The sequence below is a fragment of the Onychostruthus taczanowskii genome, unplaced genomic scaffold (genome assembly GCF_017590055.1).
Source record: "Onychostruthus taczanowskii isolate IOZ18803 unplaced genomic scaffold, ASM1759005v1 scaffold34, whole genome shotgun sequence".
Taxonomy (NCBI): domain Eukaryota; kingdom Metazoa; phylum Chordata; class Aves; order Passeriformes; family Passeridae; genus Onychostruthus; species Onychostruthus taczanowskii.
The window spans coordinates 486203-508706 of NW_024500794.1; the positions used below are offsets into that span (position 1 = coordinate 486203).

General features: G+C 52.7%; 1 protein-coding gene across 8 annotated transcripts; it reads left to right on the forward strand.

Moving 5' to 3' along the window:
* Window positions 1–1077: 1077 nt before the first annotated feature.
* Window positions 1078–11368, forward strand: IFFO1 (intermediate filament family orphan 1). Of its 8 annotated transcripts, XM_041410903.1 has the most exons (10): window positions 1078–1775; window positions 6589–6649; window positions 6734–6829; window positions 7069–7209; window positions 7662–7724; window positions 8142–8302; window positions 8776–8896; window positions 9588–9683; window positions 9867–9997; window positions 10599–11368. In XM_041410903.1, the coding sequence occupies exons 1-10, from the start codon at window positions 1093–1095 to the stop codon at window positions 10699–10701; spliced, it is 1656 nt and encodes a 551-aa protein (XP_041266837.1). In that variant the 5' UTR covers window positions 1078–1092; the 3' UTR covers window positions 10702–11368. The 8 variants fall into 8 exon arrangements, with proteins under 8 accessions (XP_041266837.1, XP_041266831.1, XP_041266832.1 ...); XM_041410897.1 differs by having other exon boundaries at window positions 6589–6829; XM_041410898.1 differs by having other exon boundaries at window positions 6589–6829; window positions 9591–9683.
* The last annotated feature ends 11136 nt before the right edge of the window (window positions 11369–22504 follow it).

Here is a 22504-nt window from a genome sequence, read left to right on the forward strand (position 1 = left end):
GAGAAGAAGCAGCAGGGAACATAAAATAGGCAGACTCTCAGTCAAGACTCACAAAGCTGGCCATCCTCAGTGGAGCCGGCAAGTTCCTGGCACTGTGGATTGAGCCATGCCTTTGATCCCAAGGGAAGGGCTGTAGCACACTGCCCCACTGGAGCATGCCCAGCTCCTTCCAGAGAGCTCAGCACAGTGTGGTGCTGAGCATCTCTCTGAATTCCAACCCACTGCTCGCTCACCCCTTGCCGATGGCTCAGTGAGACATCCGAGGCCGCTTTGCGCAAGTGCCACACTCGGCTCAGCTCCTCAAGTCCTGGGGGAACGGGCTAGGAGCACGCAGACAGCAAGGGAACACAGGTGTCCACATCCATAAAATATTTACGTAGCGATCGATTTGTGCGCAGTCTCCTCCCACCGGATAATGGGGTGAGGGGCGACGCCAGCGCTTTCTGCAGAATTCACCTGGGGTCGGGGTCACGGGGTAAGAGGCAATGACCTAAAGAAGGCTAAAAGAAGGGACATGGAGCAAGACCCGAGGCTGCTTTGTGAACAAGGAAGGAGGAGGCCGGCTGCAAGCCGAGCACGGTATCTGAGAGGCTGCCTCCACACAGCCTCCTCGGCCCGCTGGCTCGCCATTGTCCAGCCCGTAGGCGGGCTGGGGGCACAGCAGGGGCAGGGCCGTCCTGGGGGGCTCCAGAGAGGACAACGACAGGGTTTGGGGTGCAGAGGCGAACTTATGCCTTCTTTAAGGGGGGCAGCACTAAATTCTATGGAAAAAAAAAAAATTAAAAGGAGGCAGAAGCACACTGTGTTGCAGCTGGGCTAGTTACGGAAATCAGTAACAGGCGGGGCTTCAGCTAGCGGTGCCGGAGAGGGACTTCCCTCCGGGGAATCCTGCTGGACCGGGCCGCGTCCCTTCGCCCCGGGGCGCCCCGAAACCCCCCGGGGAGGCCGAGCCGCCCCTCGACGGGGGGAGAGGCGGGAGCCGGCAGAGGAAAGGGAGGTTCTGCCGCGTCCCCTCTTCTGCTCGCTCCGCCCGGGGCCGGCGGCGGCTCTCGGCTCCGCCGCCGCATCCCCCCGCCCCGTCCCGCCGCCGCCATGAACCCGCTCTTCGGCCCCAACCTCTTCCTCCTGCCGCAGGAGCAGCAGGGGCTGGCGGGCCCCGAGCTGCCGCCGCCGCCCGCCGCCGAGCCCCTGTCCGGGGAGCCGCCCGCCGGCCCCTTCCCCGCGCCGCCCGCCGCCATGGCCCTCCGCAACGACCTGGGCTCCAACATCAGCGTCCTCAAGACGCTGAACCTGCGGTTCCGCTGCTTCCTGGCCAAGGTCCACGAGCTCGAGCGGCGCAACCGGCAGCTGGAGAAGCAGCTGCAGCAGGCGCTGGAGGAGGGGGCGGGCGGCCGCGGCCGCGGACCCCCGCGCCGGGACCAGGCGGTGCAGACCGGCTTCGTGGGTCCCATCCGCACCCTGGGGCTGGGGCTGGGGCCGGGACTGGGGCTGGGCTCGGCCCGGGCGCTGGGGTCCCCCGGCTCCCGCCCCGGCGGTCCCGGGCAGCCCTCCGCCTACTCGGCCGGCTCCCGCTTCATGCCCGGCACCATCTGGTCCTTCTCGCAAGCGCGGCGGCTCGGCCCGGGGCCCGAGACCACCCTGGTGCAGGGACCGGGCGTCTCCTGGGTCCATCCCGACGGGGTGGGTGTGCAGATCGACACCATCACCCCCGAGATCCGAGCGCTCTACAACGTGCTGGCCAAGGTGAAGAGGGAGCGCGACGAGTACAAGCGCAGGTGAGAAGGGGCGGCGGGAGCGACGGGCACCAGCGGCATTCCCCGGGACACCGAAACTGTCGCCGGGGAGGCTGCAGGGCTCTGCCCGGTGCGCGATGTGAGGGGGAAGCAGGGAGGGAAGGCGACGGTCCTCGCCAGACTTCTCGGGCTGCAGGCAGCATGAGGAAAAATGTGCACCCCTGAAAGCATTTGTTTGTGCCTGGGTCTCCTCCCTTGCCAGCCGGTGTGCGAATCCTCTCGGGATGTTTGTTGAGCCTTTCTCCATCTTACCAACCTGGCGTGAGGGACTAGAAATGCTTTTCCAGGCAGGGAAGGAATAACTCCAGGAGCTGTGTTTTAAAGCCAAGGGGATCTGGGAATTCTCAGGAAGGAGGAGCAGCCTGAAAGTAGGTGAGGAAGGTGGACATGCAGCAGTGAGCGGGTTTGGATTGGAGAAGGCTGCTGGGAAGGAAGGAGTTCTCTGGATGTGTCGGAAGGTGTCGAGAAGCCCCTCAGCAGCGTGGCTGGCCTCTCCTAGGCCCTTTCCCTGGCCAGTGCTCTCCAGCTGGCCCTCAGCAGCAGAGAGCCGAGGCAGGACACCCCACTCCTCGGGGGCTTTCCTCCCGACCCAAAATAGCTGTGGCTTGGCATGTGCCTAGGAGAAGGGTGAAGCAGAATGCAAAGCTAATCTCTTGGCCGGTTCTTCTTTCCCGTGCAGGGTGGCCGCTGCTCTCGCCCCTTGCTTTGTGTCAGGCCAGTTTCCGAGGCCTCTCCCGGATCCGCACGTAGGATGAGATCAGGCTGGGCTGGCATTGTGGGGTCAGAGCACAGGGCCGGGCGAGAGCGTCACTGGCGACTGACACCACCCGAGCCACTGCTTTGGGGTTTTTTCAGAAGTCACGCTATGACGCTTTAGAAAGTTTGTGATTCCACAGCCAACTCCCCATAGGAGCTATGCCACTGACTGGTTCTGCACAGCCATGGGCTCCAGTGCCAGGATCGAGGCTGGGGTCCAAGATGACACCTTATGTTTTTGGCTTTATAAGGCTTAGGCTGAGCAAACTTGCCTGTCAGATGCTGTGGAGGCACTGAGCAAGGCACGTGGAAAGGAAGACTTGGCATCTCTTCTTTGCCACCTACTGCTGCATGTACCTAAGGCCTTTTGTTATTAAGCCAGTGGTCAGGCTCTTTCTTCAGAGGAGAGCAGCACTCCTTGCATTGCATTTTCAGATCAGAGAGTGGGAAGCTGGAGCCAGTTTTTTGGCCAGGAAAGCTTGAGCCTCAAAGTGGGTCAGCCAGAGAGGACCAAGTTGGGTTTGTTGGTGCTGCTGAAACTTGGGGGGAATGGAGAGCTTTGCAGGGTTTTCCTGCTCTGGCAAGTGAGCTTCAGGGAAGGCTGCAGAGGGGGTGACAGAGGGACTGCTGTGGGTGAGATGGGGGGGCACCACAAGCTGCTATCAGCCAATGTTATTGGTGGGATCTATTTTTGGAGTGTGTTACCAGGAGCTGGGGGAAAGCAGACCCCACCCCGGACCCTATCCAGGACTGGGAACTTTCTGACGGGTACAGCCAGGTCCCAAACAGGGGAATGGGACAGAAGGATTCCATTTCCACACCCTTCTCCATGCTGTGGGCTGACACCAACATCCCTTGGGAGCTGAGAGTTCCCTGCCACAGTGGGTTGTGATCTGCCATGGGGACAGTGCAGCTGGTGTCATGCATTTGCCACCTGCCTGGAGACAGATGGAAGAGGCCATATTAACACAGGACTTCCCAGTTCTCTTACCCATGGCTTGGGTGCTGAAGCTTTTGAGCTTTTATCAGGACAGCATTGCTTCTGTGCGCCCCACAGCACTTGGAGCAGTGCAGCAGGAGCTTCTCTCTGGATACACAGGGCCAGAATTCAAGTCAGGGATCCAGGAGGGCTGTGGAGAGGTATGAGAATACTTGGAGCAGCAGGAAGGAGGCTCACAGGAGCTGCACTTGAGAGGAGCAGATTGAAATTGGGTGGCCTGGATAGGGGCAAAGGATGCCTGTGAGTATCACACAGATCTGCTAAGTGCTGGGGATCTGAGAGTCTCATCAGGTTTGTGCTGTCTGCTACACCTACTCCTTGTATCCACAAGTAGTTATGGATGTTGCAAGGACACACTGGAGGTGTGGAGTGAGCAGTGCTACAGCACGGTGTGTTAGAGTCAGAATGGTTTGGGTTGGAGAAGACCTTTAGGGGTTTACCCACTCCTGTCTCCCTGCTGTGAGGTTTCACTAGATCAGGTTGCTCAAAGTGCTGACCTTGAACATTTCCAGTGATAGGCCATCCACAACTTCTCTGGGCAACCTGCTCCAGTATCTCACCACCATCATAAAAAATTGTTCCTTATGTCCAGTGTAAACTTACCTTCTTTCAGTTTAAAACATCACCTCTTGTCACTGCAGGCAAAAGGTCTGGTACAAAGTCGTTCCATTCTTATAAGGCCCCTTGTTTATTAAAGTGCTTCAGGAAGGTTTTTTGTTGTTGTAATTGCCCTCTGAGGAGCTGTGCCAGGCTGCAGGGCCATCCCCATTGACGTGAGCTCCAGCATAGTTCAGATGTGGCAGGAGGGGGAATAAATGGAGCTTTCCTGAGGATAAGGCCCCGAGCAGCCCAAAGCCCCAGTGTGCACTGACCCTGCAGGATGGGGTAAAGCACCCCAGTGCCTGTGGCAGTGAGCAGGATTTTTAAAAATGGGGGAATTGTTGATTTTTCTAAGTGAACTTGTTGAAGGGACACACCTGGCAGGGACAGCACTGCATCTTTCCACACCTCTGGCTTTGGTTGAGCTGTCCCCTAGCTGGCAAGGAGATGGTCAGGTCTGCATGCAGCTGGGACCCTCCTGCCCTCGCTGTCTGCCTCTGGGCAGGCTGTTGCTTTGCAGCAGTGCAGGGAGGACCTTCCCTCTCCCCCTGGCACACCGGTGGCCGTGGGGTTGTGCGGGGCAGCCTTGCTTCCAGCTGGCAGCGACCTGGCGGCGGCTGCGGACGCAGTGCTGCACCACTCCTATTATTAGGAGTGGTGCATTGCAGGAGGGAGCAGGGGAGAAGGAGCCAGGCAGGAGAGAGGTTTGCAGTGCATGGGTGCGTGGATTTGTCCCTGGTAGGGTGAATTGCTGTTTTCTCCTGCCTTTTAAGCCGGTGTGTATGTGACCTGCACTCGTCTTCCACAGCATTGGTGTGAAATGAACTCAGGATTTGCAGCTATGCTTTATGTCCCCAGTGAGTCTGGGCTTTATAGGGACCCAGAGGGAGGCGGGGACCAAAAAAGAGGCAGTGCCACACCAAGAAAGATGCTGAAATTTTTTTATTCTGGTGGAAGGCATTTTTTGTCCCTAGGGAGGGAGGCTTTGTTTGAGCAGTTCCCATATAAGGGCAATTCTACCTTTTAACTTTCTCCTTTCTTTTCCCTTCATGTCCCTTTCCCCAAAGGGATGGGAACACTCTTTGATTCCCCTTCTGAAGCTGTGGTACGGATCCAACACCAGCACAAGGAGTGCACACTTTTATCCTTGTTTGAGTAAGGAGCAGCATTGCTAGCTTTAAGAGCTTAGAAATTCACAAGCCAGTGCTCTCCCACGTCGTCAGATTGTCCAGATACCTCGAGATAACAAATGTGAGGGCTTTTCATATGCTTTCTGGCCTCCTAGACCTTAGAATTTATTGTTCAAACTTGGTGTGGGTAAGTGAGAGGAGAGATTTTTCACATCCTTGTGCAGAGTCGGAGTGTCTGTGTTGGTGCTTGCAGGCATTAAATAGAAACCAGACCTCACATCACCAGGAAGAGCTCAGCTCTGGTTGCTATCCCAGAATGATCTCACTTTTTCAGAAAAACCTGGCTCTTCCAGAAGAGCCAGGAGCTGGGTAAGAATGCAGCAGCCCTGCCCCACGCCGCACCGCAGCACATGGCACCCCCCCTGCTCTATGGGATCATCATTTGGCCAAGAGCAGCACGGCTTGATGGCCTCCCAGCAGACCGTGGGCTGGGCCAGCACTGCAGCAAGACCCAAGAGGTTGATCTCATGCAGTGAAATATAATATAATAATTGCTAGGGGATGTGTCTTTGCACAGCAAGGCTGGGCGCCTTGCAGCTCTGCTTTTTGCAAAGCTGCAGAGCCCAATACACACCGGACATCCCGGCATGAAGTGGCACAATCCATCCTGCTTCCTTGTGGGATGACACAGTGTTCTTTAATCCAACCTGTCACGCAGCAGTAGAGCCGAGGATCTTGTGCCCCTGGCCAGGCAGCGTGGCCTGGCCCAGGGCAGCCCTCTGCACTGGGCCAGGCAGAAGAGCAGCCCTCGGTGCACGTCGTGGTCACTCACACTGTGAGGGGGTCTGCTGTCAGGATCGGGGTTTGTGCTTCTGGACAGCCCAAACTGCGGCGCCGCAGACACACAGAAGCAAAAAACCGTGCAGATGGGGGCAACTCTGCAATCCATCCGCAGAGCTGTTGTTGAGGGTCGGAGCCCTCAGGGCCGGAGGGAGAGGCCGGTGGGCTGTGACGGCCATGGGCAGGCCGCGCGGCCCAGCTGCCGTGCAGAGCCTGCGGCCGGTGTCCCCAGCTCCCCCCATGGCCGTGCTGGGGCAGCGTTTGTGGCCAGGGGGGCCGATGGGCTCGGCAGCTGCCATGGCCTGAAAACAAGAGGCCTTGCATTCCTGGGCACGTTCTCCTTCCCGCCCCGGTGCTGCTGTCCCCCCCTCTCGGATAGCGTTGGGGTGAGCAGCTGCCGCTCCGTCCTCTCCCTTTGGCAGCCAGCGAGGCGAGGCCGATGGGATCTGACTGGCGTTTGTCTCCCTAGATGGGAAGAGGAGTACACGGTGCGTGTCCAGCTTCAGGATCGGGTGACTGAGCTGCAGGAGGTGAGCCTTGCTGTTCCCCCTTTCCCTGCACCCCGGCTGCCCCACACTGGTGCTGATTTGCACATCTCTCTCGCCCTGGCGCAGGAAGCCCAGGAGGCTGAAGCTTGCCAGGAAGAGCTGGCCATGAAGGTGGAGCAGCTCAAGGCAGAGCTTGTTGTCTTCAAGGGACTGATGAGCAATGTGAGTCCCTAATCCCTCTCCAACCCCACGGCAGTGTCCTACCCACGTGGTGCAGCTGTGTTGAAAAGCAGTTTTCATGGTGGGGCCCGTCCAGCACTGGCAGGGTTGGTCTGGGGCACAGTGAGCAAAGCAGGGATGAGGGAGCAGTCCTGCATGAGGGGGAACGTGGGGGCACCAATTGCCATCTCTCTTGCCTAATATTCCTCCCTTGTCCCCTTCCTGTGGTGCCGTGGGTTCAGAACATCACGGAGCTGGACACCAAGATCCAGGAGAAGGCCATGAAGGTGGACATGGACATCTGCCGTCGCATCGACATCACTGCCAAGCTGTGTGATGTGGCACAGCAGCGGAACTGCGAGGACATGATCAAGATGTTTCAGGTGAGAAGCGCCCGCTGCTGCTCCCGACTCAGCCACCAGCTCTGGGGAGGAGAGATCCCAAAAGAGGAGGTAGAAGAGACAACACCAGCCCCCTGCCATGGGAGACGCTTGGTCACCCTCGCCCTTGCTCCTTCTGGTCCCTTGCTTTCTGTCTCTCTTGGGAGGACCAGGCTAAAGGGCACAGAGTGGAGGTGGAAAGCTCCAGATGTTGCTTTGGACATCAAGAGTTCCCTCAGGCTCTTGCTGACCTGTTGTGTTGGGCCCGGGGACCCCACAGTGCTAGGGGAACAGCTGCAGGAGGGAGACAAGGTGCTTGAGTGTCTGTCTCTAACTCCATCTCTCTCCTTTCCCTTCCCCTCTCCGTCATCTTCTCTCTGTCTCTCTTCTCTGTCTCTGTCTCTTTTCTCTTTCTGGATGTTGCTGCCTTTCTGTCTCGCTCTTTGTCCCTACAGAAGCAACTGGTTAGTTCCATTCAGTTGAGAAATTTAAAAAATTCTAAACTTTCTTTAAAAAAGGTCGGCCTATAAATATTGACATATTTCACCTTTTTCAGACTGTCTCTTTTTTCCTGTTTCTGTCACTGTGTTTCCCTGTTTCTGGACTGGGGTGGTGGGTGATTTGAGTTTTTCTGCAGTAAAACCACATTGTTTTTTTCTCATCAAATTCATAGATTCCATCTTTAGTTGCTTAGTTTTAATTTTAGAAAATGCTAACACCATGTTTTATCCATTGCACCCATCTTTAACCTGATCATAACGAGCCCATCTCTCTCTCTCTCTCTCTTTCTTTTCTTCCTTCCTTTCTGTCTTTCTCTCTTTCCCTGCCTTTCTGTCCCTCCACCATTCCTTTCCCCTCCATCTCCTCCCCACTACCTGCTCCTGACCTCGGACCCGGCCTCGTTTCTGTAGTCTCTGCACTTGTCTCCCGTTAAGGTCCCAGCCTCGGTGGGGCGGAAGCGGGAGCGCAAGCAGGTCAGCGACGAGGACACCTCGCTGTCGGAGAGCGATGCCTCCCGAAAACCTGACGAGGAGGAGGAGGACGAGACCACGGCCATGAGTATCAATGAGGAAATGCAGAGGATGCTGAACCAGCTGTGAGTGCAGCTGCTGTGCACTTCTGCCCATGGTGTCCAGCCAGGCTCCAGCAGCAGGCTCCCTGCTGGTCCTGGGATGGGGAGGGCAAGGGTGGTCTGTGGCTTCCCTTCCCGGGTGAGGGCGAGATGAGAGGTGCTGCTGTGGAGAATGGTCACCCTGTGCTCTGTGGCACAGTGGGACTGACCCCCTGGGAGACCTGAGCCCACCTATGCCCAGAGTGGGAGCTGGTTCAGCTCCCCTTCTCTCATCCTGCTTCCTGCCTTTTGGGAATTTGGATTTGCTGGAGCTCCTGACCATAAAACCAGCCCCTTTCCCATCAGCTGTTGGGTTTGGGCACACTTGAGTTCACCTGGCCAGACCCCCAAGAGCTGCAGCCCTGCCCATGAGTGGGTGCAAGGCTTTGGCACCAATACAGCCCCCTGCCTGCTTTGCTCTCCTGCTGGATGCTGACGTGCTGTTCCCTTGTGCCCAGGAGGGAGTATGACTTTGAGGATGATTGTGACAGCCTCACATGGGAGGAGACAGAAGAAACGCTGCTCCTCTGGGAGGACTTCTCTGGATACGCCATTGCAGCCGCAGAGGTGCAGGGGGAGGTAACGGTGGTGTCAGGGCCCTGAGGTCTTGTTGGGTTGGATGCTTCATCCTGCCTCAGCCTGGGAAGACGCTCTCTCAAAGACCAGATTTCAGCCCCTTTCCCTCTGCAGGCCTGTACAAGATGCTCTCCTGCCTTTTCTGCATGAATACCTTACAGCATCCCTGTTGAGATCTCCTTTTTAGAGACAGGCCAGGGACGTGTAGCCTGAGGGGTGTGCTGAGGGCGGGGTGCCCACATGTGGGAAGAGCCACAGCCCATCCAGAGCAGAACACTTCCTCTGGCTGGATTGGTCTCTGGTGATCCTTGCTCATGTTCTCCAGCCCACCTACCCACTGTGCAGCAAAACTGCCCGAAGAGGGGCCTTGGTGTCTGGCCAAAGCCCTTGTCATCCCAAATCTTTGGCCCTTGGCAGTCCCCTGGGGATGCTCAGGAATAGTTTGTGCTCTCCAGATCTTCAGTGCAGTGCTGGGCTTGTTTGGGCTGATGTGGTCACTGCCCGGTGTGGCGAGTCCTGAGTCTCTCGAGTCCATGTTGACGAGCTGACTCCTGTCTTATTTGTACTACACTGTATATATTTCTTCCTCTTTTCCCTGTGCTGCCAGTTCTTTCTCTGATTTGTCTCTCTCTGGCCTTTGGTTCCTCATGTTGGACGCTTCCCTGCCTCTAAACCTGCTGTCTGCTCTCCTCAGCAGCAGGATGACAGCCTGGAAAAGGTGATTAAGGACACGGAGTCGCTGTTCAAGAGCCGTGAGAAGGAATACCAGGAAACCATCGACCAAATAGAGGTGGGAGGAGGAGGAAATGGGGGAACCATGGCACAGAAGGGTGTGAAATAGAGGAGTGGGTCCCTGGGGGAGGGATGCTGGAGCAGGTCACTGGTAATGTGGGTGACAGCCCTTGGTCTGGCCATGCCTGCTGCCCTGCACCACATGCCCCGAGATAATCTCTGCACCGTTTCCCTTGAGCAGCTGGAACTGGCCACAGCCAAAAATGACATGAACCGGCACCTCCACGAGTACATGGAAATGTGCAGCATGAAGCGAGGCTTGGATGTGCAGATGGAGACTTGCCGGCGGCTCATCACCCAGTCTGGGGACAGGTGAGCTTCAGCAGGAGAGCCGGGACACCTGTGCCCTGGGCCTGAAGCCAGGGTGGTGCTGAGAGGGAGCTGAAGGACATGGTAGAACTCCTGCCCTGCCCTCTTGGGCTGTGGAGAGAGGGCAGTTCCCAGAGGCTGTTGGACTCCTTGCTGGCCTCCACATAGGTCATGGTGCTGCCTCTGCAGAAGGTAGGAGACACACAGGAGTCACTTTTGACACATGAAGGCAAGACCCCCCCGATGGAGAGAGGAGCTGCCATTGTGCAGGGACATCGTGTAAGTCCCCAAAGCTTTGGAGCCAGGGTGGCTCCAGGCTGGGGACGCCTGTGGTGGACTTCCACAGACCCCTAGCCTTACATACCTTGTCAAGGTCCTGCTCGGGTAGGACCCTCCAGCATCTCCCCCAGCTCTGCTTCATGCTCTGGAATGGTGTCCTCTGGAACACCCTCCCAAACACCCAGGGATTCCTGCAGACACACACATGCCCTAAGGGGCACTTCAGTTTCTGTCCTTGCTCTGGTGACCCCTGCCCACACCAAAGTGAGTCCTTTCCCTCCCGCTGGGCGATGCTGTGACTGCTGCCCTTTACTGTTCTCTGCAGAAAGTCTCCTGCCTTCACCCCGACCTCCAACAGCGAGTCAGCCCCGAATGAGGAGAGCGAGGAATCTGACCGTGATCCCCCCAGCGATGCTTCCATCAGATAATGAGGGGAGGCCCGGCTCCCTCGGACCCCCTTCCTGGCACGGGGTTGCCTGAGTCACACCTGGGAGAGACTGTCAGGGACGTGGAACTGCTGGTAAACGTCTGTCGCCCAGGCTCACTCCCGTTTCGGGGTGCTTGGCAGATCCCACACACCCCCTCACCGGATACCTTGCAAATGGGAATAGCTAGATAGACCCGAAGGCCCTTGCCTGGGCTGCTCTGCCTTCAGCCCCTTCTCTATTCCCTTTCCCTGCTTTGGTTAAACTGTGGTTCGGGCAGGGAGGCTCCAAACCTGCCATGGTGGCGTTCTGCAGGACCTGTTCCCAGGCGCCCCCAGACCCACCTCCTCTGGCCTCCGTCCTGGTACTCTTGACCTGCCCCTGCCCTCCCTGCACTGCACGGAGCCGAACGAGAGCCGTACCTCCCTGCAAACTGGACCTGACACTGGTGCCAACTGGACCGAGCCCGGGGCTCTCCCTGTCCTTGCTGCTGGCCGGGCGCCTGGCTGGTGCCCACGCCGTGCCGGGCACCCCGAGCCCTCCCACGCCTTCTCCAGGGCGGGGGCCGAGTCCCGCTCACTGTGCACTTTGCTTTGCCGCCCGTCGGCGATGCGCTCACGTCTGTGTTACGGGGGCGAGGTCATTAAATGGGACAATTTCCTTTTCTACAGCTCGCCTGGGTGTGGGCTCTCCCTGTGCTGCCGCTGGCGACGCGTGCCTTGAGGCGGGGCTGTGTCCATCAGACCCCAAACCCGCATCAGTGGGTCTCCCCGTGGCAATCCCAGGTGGGACAGCAGTGAGATCCCTGTTCTGAGAGCCACTGGCCCTCAGCAGGCACTGGTGCTGCATGGGCTGCCTTGTTTTCAACCTGGAGTGTCACCAATGCAGAGGCTGAAGGATTGAAAATGGAACTGATCCTGGCTTGTGAACCTCTTCCTGTTTCCTGGCCTCTTCTGCCACACCAGGGCAGCCAGAGCACCTTCCTGCCTGCCCTCAGTTCCATATCCCACCTCAGTGTAACCACAGTGAGGGGTCCCCTGTCCCACCATCGCCTGTGGCATTTTCCTGGCTGGCTGCAGCACCTGCTCCTCTGGTGATGGGAGGCTGGGGCCTGCAGGGTGGCAGGAGGGAGTGAGCAGCCTCCAGAGAGGCAGTGTGATCTGAAGGGCAGTGTGGTCACTGAGAAGTGGACACAGCCTGCACAGCCAAGGCAGGTGAAGCTCTGGAGAAAAAATGCTTCCCACTAAAGGTACTGAAGGGAAGAGAAAGTACATGGCAGTAGAGTTTTTGGATCATCACTGAGATTAGGTATGGAAGATAAAATGGGGGCTGAGGGATGCAAGAGTCTCTCTGTAGCTGTGGCCTGGCTGGCTGATGCTGCTGGGTGCTTGAGCTGGGAGCGCTGTGGCATCCATGCACCGCAGCACAGTGTCCGTGTTCAGGCAGGGTGAGGTGCTCTGCCCGTGCCTGCCCCATGTGTTGGCATTTCAGCAGGGATTGAGCTGGTTGGAGCAGGCAGGGAGGCGAGTCCCTGCAAATGGCAGAAGAATTGAGCAGGAAATAAGGGAGCAGGTGGAGCACTGTTGGTGCTGGGGAATGGCAGTTCCTCAGGCTGTGGTCTGCTGCGGCTCCTGACTGCTGTCTTCACTTCTTGCAGGAGGTTGGGAAAGTGTTTCACGGGAGCAGCAGGGTGCTGGGAAGCAGCAGAAGCCCTGGCTGCCTGTGGGTGTGTGGGTAGATGGGAGGTGCGTGCCTCAGTGCCTGCTGTGGCCCTCACCTCTATGCCACCTTGTTCAATTGTTTCCGTTTCTTTCCCTCTTCCCTCTATTTTTCTACCTAAAAGAGCTGAAGCCAGAGAAAATATTTTGCTATTTCAGTTTTCTACTTTCAAGTGATGATGACTCACACACACAGTAGATCAGGGATTACTTCCTATCCTGTCTGGAGGATCTTCAGTTTCATGCAAATCCCCTTTCCTGTAGGCATCTTTGCAGTGTTTTCTTCTCTTTCTCCTGAGGAGAGTTCTGTGAGTGGCTGACAACTTCTGGCTTCCCCCATGCATAATCCAGGACATGCATACCTTTGCCTTGGTACTGCTTAGGGAACCCACAAGACTGCAGAGTAGATATCCTGAGAGATTTCAGGCATGAAGCACAGGAGGACTGACATCTCTGCCTCGAGCAGTCATTGCCCAGAGGAGCAGCAGGTGACAGACACCCATGTCCCAGGACACACGGTGACCCTGGTCCCACACTGCCTGCCAGGACTCTGTTTGCAGTGAAACCAAAATTGCTGCCCCCCACGTGTGCAAGATGCTGTTCCCTGGTGAATTGTATCACCAGCAAGGGGCTCTGTTCCCCCACCAGTCTGACGGCCTCCAAGATCTCTCTGGCAGGATATGCGGCATGGATCCTTTGCCTCAGCAATTCCTCGGTATGGGAAGCACAGCCCAAGACCGCTGGTGTTATCTGGGCCACCTACCTGTCTAGCTGTGGTGACCCCACATTTTTGATGCTGAAATGAGATGTGGTCCCTCCATCTACTGAGTTCTTCTCTGTGTGCTCCTTTTCCTTCTTTGGGGAGTATCGAGCCTGCTTTTCTCCACATGCTGGAACTGTGATGTCCAGGAACTGCACAGTGCTGTGTTGCTTCTTGAGTCCCTAGAGTCACCTCTGTTCCAGGACACCTCTCGGCAGTGCCTGCTCAAGAAGCAATATAAAGTCCTGTCTAGCTCAGTGTCGGTGCATTAATGTGAGCGTTTTATACCCAAGAACAGTCTGAGCACAGACTGGGTGGGGTTCCATGGCAGGATGCATCTGGGCAGTCCCTCTGCCAGCATTCAGCTCAGGACTGTGGCTGCTGAGTGCTGACCTCTTGAACATTTGCCCAAGACCATCCTTTTAGGATTGTATCTCTGGGCTGGCAGTAAGGTCTTCTCACTGAATATTTAGGCAGACTGGTTCATCAGCTTCTTACCCCTCAGGAATGTTGGAAGGAAGATTCTCCCTTGGACAGGGTTAGAGATCCCCTAGGGAAATGGGATATCCACAAATCCATGGCCCTTGTAGGGATGCATCCACAGTGCTGAGGAGCTGGTGAACACCACAGCAGTCATCTTTGAAGAGTCTGACATCAGGAGAGGGGCCTGAGGCCTGGAAGAAAGCAAATGTCACCCCACTCTTCAAAGAGGCCAAGAAGGAGGACCCAGCAAACCAGTCAGCCTCACCTCAATCCAAACTGATGGAGCACTTCATTCTGGAGGTTTTCTCTAAGCATGTGGAATACGGGAAGGTGATCAGGAGAGTGGGCTTGACTTCACTAAAGACAAATTATGGTTGCCCAACATGATTGTCTTCTACCATGAGACAACTGCCTGCATGGATGAGGGCAGAGCAGGGGATATTGTCTACCTCAACCTCAGCAAGGCTTTCAATACTCTCTCTCACAAGATCCTCATAGACAAACTTAGGAAGTGTGGACTGAATGAGTGGACAGTGAGGCGGATTGGGAACTGGCTGAACAGCAGATCCCAGAGGATCATAGTCAGTGGCACAGGGTCTGGCTGAAAGCCTGTCACTGGTGGTGTCCCACAAGGTTCAGTACCAGGCCCATCCTTGTTTAACTTACTCATCAATGACTTGGATGAAGGGTAGATGCTTCCTCATCATGTTCATTGATGACACCAAGCTGGGAGGAGTGGCCAGTACTCCAGTGTTGTGCAGCCCTGTGGAAGGACAGGTTGGAGAGATGGGCAGAGAGGAACCTTCTAAAATTCAGCAAAGGCAAATGCAGAGTCCTACATGTGTGGAAAAATAACCCTGTGTACCAGCACAGGTTGGGGGCTGACCTGCTGGTGAGCAGCTCTTCAGAGAAGGACCTGGGGGTGCTGGTGGACAAGAAGCTCCCCATGACCCAGCAGTTCTTCCTGGTGTCCAAGTGGTGTCCTGGGATGCATTAGGCGGAGCATTGCCAGCAGAGCAAGGGAGGTGAGGCTCCACTCAGCTCTGGTGAGAGGAATCTGGAGTGCTGTGTCCAGTTCTGGGCTCTTCCATCCAAGAGAGACATGGAGCTCCTGGAGCAGGTCTAGCAAAGGGGTATGAAGATTATTAGGTGAGGAAGTGCCTCATGAGGAAAGGCTGAGGGAGCTGGGCCTGTTCAGGCTTGGTAAGAGATGTCTGAGAGGGGACCTCATCAATGTCTATGAGTGTCTGCAGGCTGGGTGTCAGAGGAAGGAGCCAGGCTCCTGTTCTTGGTGGTGCCAAGAAGACATGAGACAACGGGCAAAAACTGGAACACAGGAAGTTCCACCTGAACAAAGGAAGAACTTCTTTACTGTGCAGGTGTCTGAGCACTGGAGCAGATTGCCCAGAGAGGTTGTGGCGTCTCCCTCACTGCAGATATTCCAGAACCATCTGGAGGCAATCCTGTGCCATATCTTTGGGATGACTCTGCTTGAGGAGAGGGGTTGAGACCAGATTACTCCAGTGGTAGTCCCTTCCACCCTTACCCATTCTGGGATTCTGACCAGGCCCACTAAATTTCTTGATGAATACTAGCAGATGTTCACACAGAGAGGGTGGGGAGCATCACTTTCCTTGCACCTGACCACACAAGTGTGGGATGGTGCTTCACTTGCTTCAGTGGGTTCAGGAAACCTAACCACTAAGTAGCCTACATCTTCTTCCTTGCGTTACCCTCCCTTCACTGATTCCTGGATCCCATCTCTTTTAGATCCTATCACTGGAAGAGTCTGACTTGTCTGTCGAGTCAGTCAAGGTCCTGTGTTTTCCACCCAGCTCCCTTCTGCTGGAGGGACTTTGTTACACATCCCGCATGACTTGTGGTGGTGTGAGTTACCTTTCCCCATATCAGGATTCCTTGCATGGACCCAAATGGGATGCTGACAGCCTTCACCAGAACGCCTTTGGATTCCAGCTAACCTGTTTTATTATTTTATTTATCACGCTTCTTATCAAGAGTTAGGAGAGGACAAAGCTGCATAGAAAGGTGTTCTTGTTTCTCAGTTTGATCCAGAAGCTTGACTTTCCTAAGCCTTTTACCTTTGGCCATACTCTTTATACATTTATGGTTGCTGTGTCTCAGGTACCGGTGACACAGGGTGCCCCAGAACTCACAGGTGATGACCAAGTAGGTCAAGTACTGTGGCTACAGGGAAGAAGATTCCTTTCAAGAGGAGAGGTCAGAATTAATGCAAAACACGGTGGAGACTCTGTCTCATTGGAAATACACCTGGATGATGCAGGGACACACTCCTGAAAACATCTGGCAAGCTGCTGCACAGCATGATTAATGCTAGGAGTGATGGTAAAGCCATCACGATCAAGCTGGACAAATGTTGCAACAGATGGGAAGAGGCAGCATTTCCAGCTTCGAGAGCAGACTGCATCTGGGCAAAGTGCAAGAGGAAATAGAAATCATCAGGGTAGGAAGAAATGTAGCTAACTGATGTTTTTAAGGGTCACAGCCATATGGTAGAACTGCTAGATCAGTCTGACCTGTTGGATAAGGGAATAGGCAAGAGCCATTATGAATTTGGTTTACAAGTGATGTTAAAAGTCATATTCACTCTAGAGCTGTTAGCCAAACACACTCTGACATACAATTCATCAAGGCATTGAAGGGTCTTTGATAAATGCTCCTGAATCCTCCCAAAAAACATGTTGATTTATTTTTTAAGTATCTCCCTGCTTTGCTTAAAGAAAAATTGTGTTGTCAATAGGAGACTTTAGCTTGGGATACCAAAGAATATGCTGTGCCAGGGGGGAATTTCTCATCAATTTACAAGTGATGGAATGCCCAACTAAGGCAATGATTTTAGATGTCCTCATGACAGATGAAGATTGGGTAAAGATTGATGGTTGCCTAAGGACAAGGGATCAACAGAGAAACAAATTGAGACATCAGCCAGGACAAAATGTCACGGCTGAGAGCTGTGTGTTGTCCTGTAACTTCTCCTTAGAGTGAAATAAGTGAACTTGCAGATCGTGGAAAGAGCAGTATTTTTCCAGTTTTTCAAAAAGCTGTGCTTTTGTAACATAAGATAACTTTCAGTGAGTGAACTTCCTTGAGTAAGTGACCATGTGACAAAAGTACTTAGAAATAAGAATAACTAATAGAAATAATAATAAAGCTTAACTTACATTAACAAAAAATAATCCTTGTAACAACTACAGTAACTGTGGTTAGGAGAAAAGGAATAGAGGGACAAGAGAATAATTCAGCTGTCTGAAAAAAAGGTCTTCAGCTGCTCATATCACCTCAGAGAAAAATAACAACACTTGAATGTTTAAGGAACTAACATGCTGTTCTAGTTATATTTAAAGAAAAATCAATCCTAACAGTAATGTTTTCTTTTTATTGGCTGAAATCAGGAAAAGAATCAAAAGAAGGCAAAAAAAGAGAAGCACTCACCAGCTAAGTCTGCTCTGTATATGGAAAATGCAGAATGTGCTCAGAAGGGAATGATGAAGCACTTTCCAGGCAGTTAGCAGTAAGGAAGATCCTTGACAGGATCGCCAGCTGAGCACTGTTGCAGCTCCAGGCACAGATGAGCTGGAGCACACTAACCTGTGGGTGCATGGGGTGCTCTGGGGATGGCAATCCCCCACACAGAGCCTGAGGCTGCCTGGGGAGTTGGAGTGAGCAGTGCTGAAAGCAAAGCACGGTGCTGCCGCTGCGTTCCTGCCAACGGTGTTTGCACGGAATTTTTTTCTCCACCCTGAGAAAAAAGCACTGGCTGCTGAAATCCATGGTTTGCCGAGGTCAGTTTTTAAAAGCATCAGGGAAGTCATTTAAAGAAAAGCCTGGGTGGATGGGCAAGCAAATGACGTCAGTGCTTAGTCTGACAGGGCATGGATGAAAGCCAGTGAGAAACCAGTGGAGGGGGGAGGAGGAGAGAAATCACAAAGGAATGGAAAAAATCTGCAGTTTAAGTAATATTTATAGAAGGACAAGGAATTGACAGACAAAACTGATACCATTTTTGATATGTAGAAGTGATACAGACTCTGAAAAGAGCTAAATATCTTTGTCAAAAGTGCCAAGAAGCATTGCAGAATATTTCTGAATAGGGTGAGAAGAGAAGTTCTGTTGCCATAGCCATGCATAGATATATCCAAGAGCAAGAAATAGTGACTGACCTTGCCTGGGAGAACAGAAGGGTTGGGAAGACCTAGGGAGCAGGGCTCACGTGCAGTCATGTGCAAGTTCTCAGCCAGACACTGAGGATGTCTTTAAACATCTTTTATCCACATGTGACATTGGTGTCCTTTGTCCTGCTTTGCATCAGAAATTGGAAGAGATGGACCAAAGACTCCTAACCATGATTCCAGCCTGGAAAAAAATGTTTTGAAAGTGAAAAGTTCAGTTACTTTGCTCCTAAAAAGAAAGGCAAGTGAGCATTTTCACACAGTGCCTGAAGTCACTTCATGATGTTGGTCTAGATGGCAGTTTAGTCAGGCTGATAAAGGCATATGAGGATTCTGAGGAGATGGGGAACTGGAGGCCATGTGAGATTTGGTACTTGGTGTCCAGCATCTAAACCAGTATCCAGCCTGGCAGCAAAAAACTGGAGATTGCAGAGATTACACACCTTTTTTTTTTTAATTTTCCCCTTCTGTCACAGGACTCAGACCAGGGTCAACAAAAGTTGCTCACTTGTTTGTTGGAGGTTTGGGCAATGTCAAAAGAGGGCTTTGAGGCCTGCATGTAGTATTTCTCACTTGGCAACCTTGAATTTCATCCAGCATTTTAATAACCCAGTCACTCAGTCACAAGATCCTTCTGCACCTTTCCACAGGCTCATTCAGGGCTGAATGCTTTGGGTCATTTTGCATAATCAACACACCTTGCACCCTGTGCTCCACATTTTTCTGAAAGTGTTGATTGGTGGGGCACATGCCCTCAGATGCTGGCCACTCACATCTCTCAGTTGCAACCAGCCTTGCCACAAGTTTTCAGCCTGGAGAGGCTGGTCTTCCCTGTCCTCAGGCAGTTCTTTGAAAGGTTTTGCCAGCCTGTTTTTTCCTAAATTCCATTGCTTTTCATCATGGAGGTGCTGAGGTGAGTGGTGAGTTACTTTCATCACAGATCATCCATTTCATGCTGGAGACCACTTGAGTCTCACGTGTGATTTGCTGCCCTTCATGTCACAGACATGTTCTCGAGTCTTGATGCTTCAGTTTTCAGTGGAGACTCCATCTCATTGCTGCTGAGGGAAATCTCCTGTCTGGCAACACCTCAAAGCTCCTCTGACAGCAAAAACATCAACTTTACTTTTTATTCTGGACTTAAGCTTCCCTAATCACTCCCACACCATCTTACAGCTTTTTGGCAGCTTTCTTATCTCCAAGATGCATTTGAAAGAGGTTTTCAGCCTTCCTTTTCTATTTGTCACAGAATATCCTTTTTTTTTCCCCCCCTTTACAGTTACTAAGTCTCATTTACTAGTATTTATGGGTTTTTCTTTTGTTTTCATTTGACTACAGCTTCTGCTTTTTGACAGCTGCCTTTTCAAATCTTACGCTGTGAAGTATAACCCAGAACTACTGTTCCTTCCAGGGAACACTTAATTAACTCCCTCAAGAAGATGATACTTCTGTAGTAAGGTAATTTATGGAGGTAAGTCAGCTGTCCTAGAGTAAGAGATTACATTCAGCTCAGAAGACTAAGTAACAAATTACTTGTTTTTGCAGCATGTACACATTGTGATTGCCCAAAGGTAGGCAGCTTGGTTTTGATGAAATGTGAGCACTGCTGGAGCCTGCAGGGTATTTGCATACCCTTAGTCATGAACCTGCATTTTGTGAATGGCATCAGTTATGAAGGAGGTTGAAACATCATCCTTTAAGATGTTTGTCTTTTGTAACTGTGTCATAAGTCTTTCAGAGACCTGTATCTCCTCTTCCTTGCCCTGGTCTTGCCAATTGCTTTGCTTAAATACTGATTTACTTTAAAAGTGGATACAGGATGTTTTAAATGTCCAAGACCTTTTTTTACTGTGCTTACACAGTTACAACATTTTGTTATGTTTTGGAGTGATTTTTCAAGTGAACTTAATTATTTTCCACCTCTGCTCAAGCTGGTTTTCACTACTTGGCATCTTCCTTAATGCTGAGGTTTCATGCTGACATCTCAACATGAAGGTGGTCTGAGGACCTTTCTTGGGGAAGCAATGCATGTGTAGTAGTCTGTGCAAATGCCAAGGAAGTATAAAAGTTTCTCTAAATGTTCAAAGTTATCATAAAACTAAATTTTCTGTAACACCACTGCTAGTTACTCTTAGCTCTCTTAAAAAAAGGAGAATAAAACGTAGAGCTTACCACCCCTAGAAACAGTTGTCTGCCCATCAGAGAAGCTGTGTCTTGGGTCAGCCAGAGAGCTTTCCCAGGTGCATCCCTCTCCTGCATGGCTCTGCACAGTGAGCCCTGGTGCCTGGCCAGCCTAGGAAGGCAGAGTCAGCCCTTAGCCAGGATCAGTGTCTTTCTGTACCTTCCCCTTGCAAGGTGCTCACAAACCAGGATGGACTCTGGCTTGTGGCTCCTGCTCTTGGAGTTGGTTTGTCCCAGCAAAGTGGCACGATCGCTTCTCACTGTCTTGCTGATGAGAGCCTCTTTATGTCTGCCTGAGCACCTGCCTTGCCTGACCAAGCATTTCTGTCTGCTTTCCATGAAAACAGTCAGCAAACCTAGAGCTCCCCTACCTGGGGGAAAAGCTCCTCTCCAGAGACAGAAGGAGCTGCCACAGATCTCTCATCTTTATTTCAATGCCATCCACAGTCATATATGTCAATTTTGCAAACTGATGGAAAAACTAAAAATTACAGGGGGTTTTTTAGGTCAGGGTTGCAGTTCTCAGACAGGCTGGTCACTGAGCTAGTTTTTCCATCTGTCCAGAGGGGCCTTGCTGTGGTGCCATCTGTAGGCACAGTGTCTGGATGCAAAATAAGGATTTGGAAGAGCTGTGCATTTTAGGGAGGTTATATTAGAGAGAGGAAACCAAGGCCTCCAGGCAGTCCAAAAGCTGCATGACTAGTTTGCCACACTCACTCTCCCTGTTTCCATACAAGACCAACCATGTTTTAAATGCTGTGATTCCTGGCTTTCCTCGCCTCAATACCATATAATCTTTCTAGGAGAGATGAGATGGTAAACCAGTTGAAATAGTATTTGAAAACAGAGTGAACCTTTATTCAAGAGATTCCCAGCTGTTGGTCTGAGAGCACGTACTCTTCCTCCACCCCGAGGCTGTATGACTTTGCTCATTCCCAGAGCAATTTGATCTCAGGTTGGATAGGGTTCAAGCTTGTTAAATAACAAGAATTCTTTGCTCTAGAATTTTCAGGTAGTCTTACCTAATTTAGGAAACATAAGGCTTTTTAGGAGATTTGACTCACATAAATGTTCCAGCTTTTAACCTAGTTCAAGATATGTTTTACATGGGAAAACAGGACCTCTATCCTCCCCTCCCCTTTAGATGTTTCAGTAGCCTCTCTGCCCTTCCAGATTATCAAGCAAGGTGCTGACTGGCACATACACAGTGTGCAGGCAGCAGCACACTGCACAGCCATTCAAAGCACCCGAGCACAGCAATCAAGGACAGGATGGGACCAACCCAAGACTCATTTGTAATCTTGACAGGTCTCCAGGCTACACAGCCCCCCCAGCAGAAACCCAGCTCCACGGGAGAGCTGCCTCCAGTGAGCTCCAGCACCAGGCTGCTCCCATTTGACGCCAGAGTTACCTAAAGTTCCAATGACGGGGCCATTTGTGATGCAATCCAAGCATTTCTGCTGTCTCAGAGCTCCAGGGCTAACAAGAATCCCAGTTCCTATCCAGAGGCAGGTTATTTAACCTCTTCTCTTTGCAAAATAACTTTGAGTCATCGCCCTCTAGTCCAGCAAACATTTAATTCTTACACAGCCCAGCTGCTGGAGATAAGCGGCTCTGGGAAACCATGTCCCGCATACCTTGATCCTGAGAGTTTAAATCCTCCAGCTTACGTCCTTGCAGCATCCAGATCAGGGTCTAAAGCAGTTGGGGTCCGGGCAACAGCTCCAACCATGCCTGCCAGGGAGAGAACACATCAGCCCTGAGATGCTAAATTAAGCTGCTAAAAATGGAGGTCCACGTGATTTTGTGCAGTGCATTGCTTATCTGTCCTGGTGCTCACAGGTCATGGAAGGCTCCCTCGCTGCCCAGCGGCATTCATGCTTCCAGAATTAATGCAGGGAGGCAGAGGGCTGACACTCACCTTGCAGAGATTTGCTGCTCAGCAGCTTAACTGCAACTGACCCTCCTTACGCACAGAATTAAGCCAGAATTAAGACTGGCCACCACCATGCCGACGATGGCCTCCAACACGTCCCTAGGCAGCCATTTCCTCTGGGGCTAAGCCAATTCATTTTAAAAAGTAAAAGCAAGTGAAATGCCCACCTTGTAACACCAGGAAATAGCTTCCTTGTCCCCCACTGAGGCAGGCGAAGGAGAATTGATTTCTTGTGCCCCTTTACCAAACCAAATGCACGAGTCATCTGCTCAGTACTTTTTATTCTGCATGCACTCATCAGACAAGCAAACCCAGAGCTTGGTGGCTGGAGCCTCTTCCTTGTCCCCCACTGAGGCAGGCAAAGGAGAATTGATTTGTTTCTTGTGCCCCTTTACCAAACCAAATGCACGAGTCATCTGCTCAGTACTTTTTATTCTGCATGCACTCATCAGACAAGCAAACCCAGAGCTTGGTGGCTGGAGCCACAGAGCCGCTTGCCATCGTACCACACAGTCCTGCT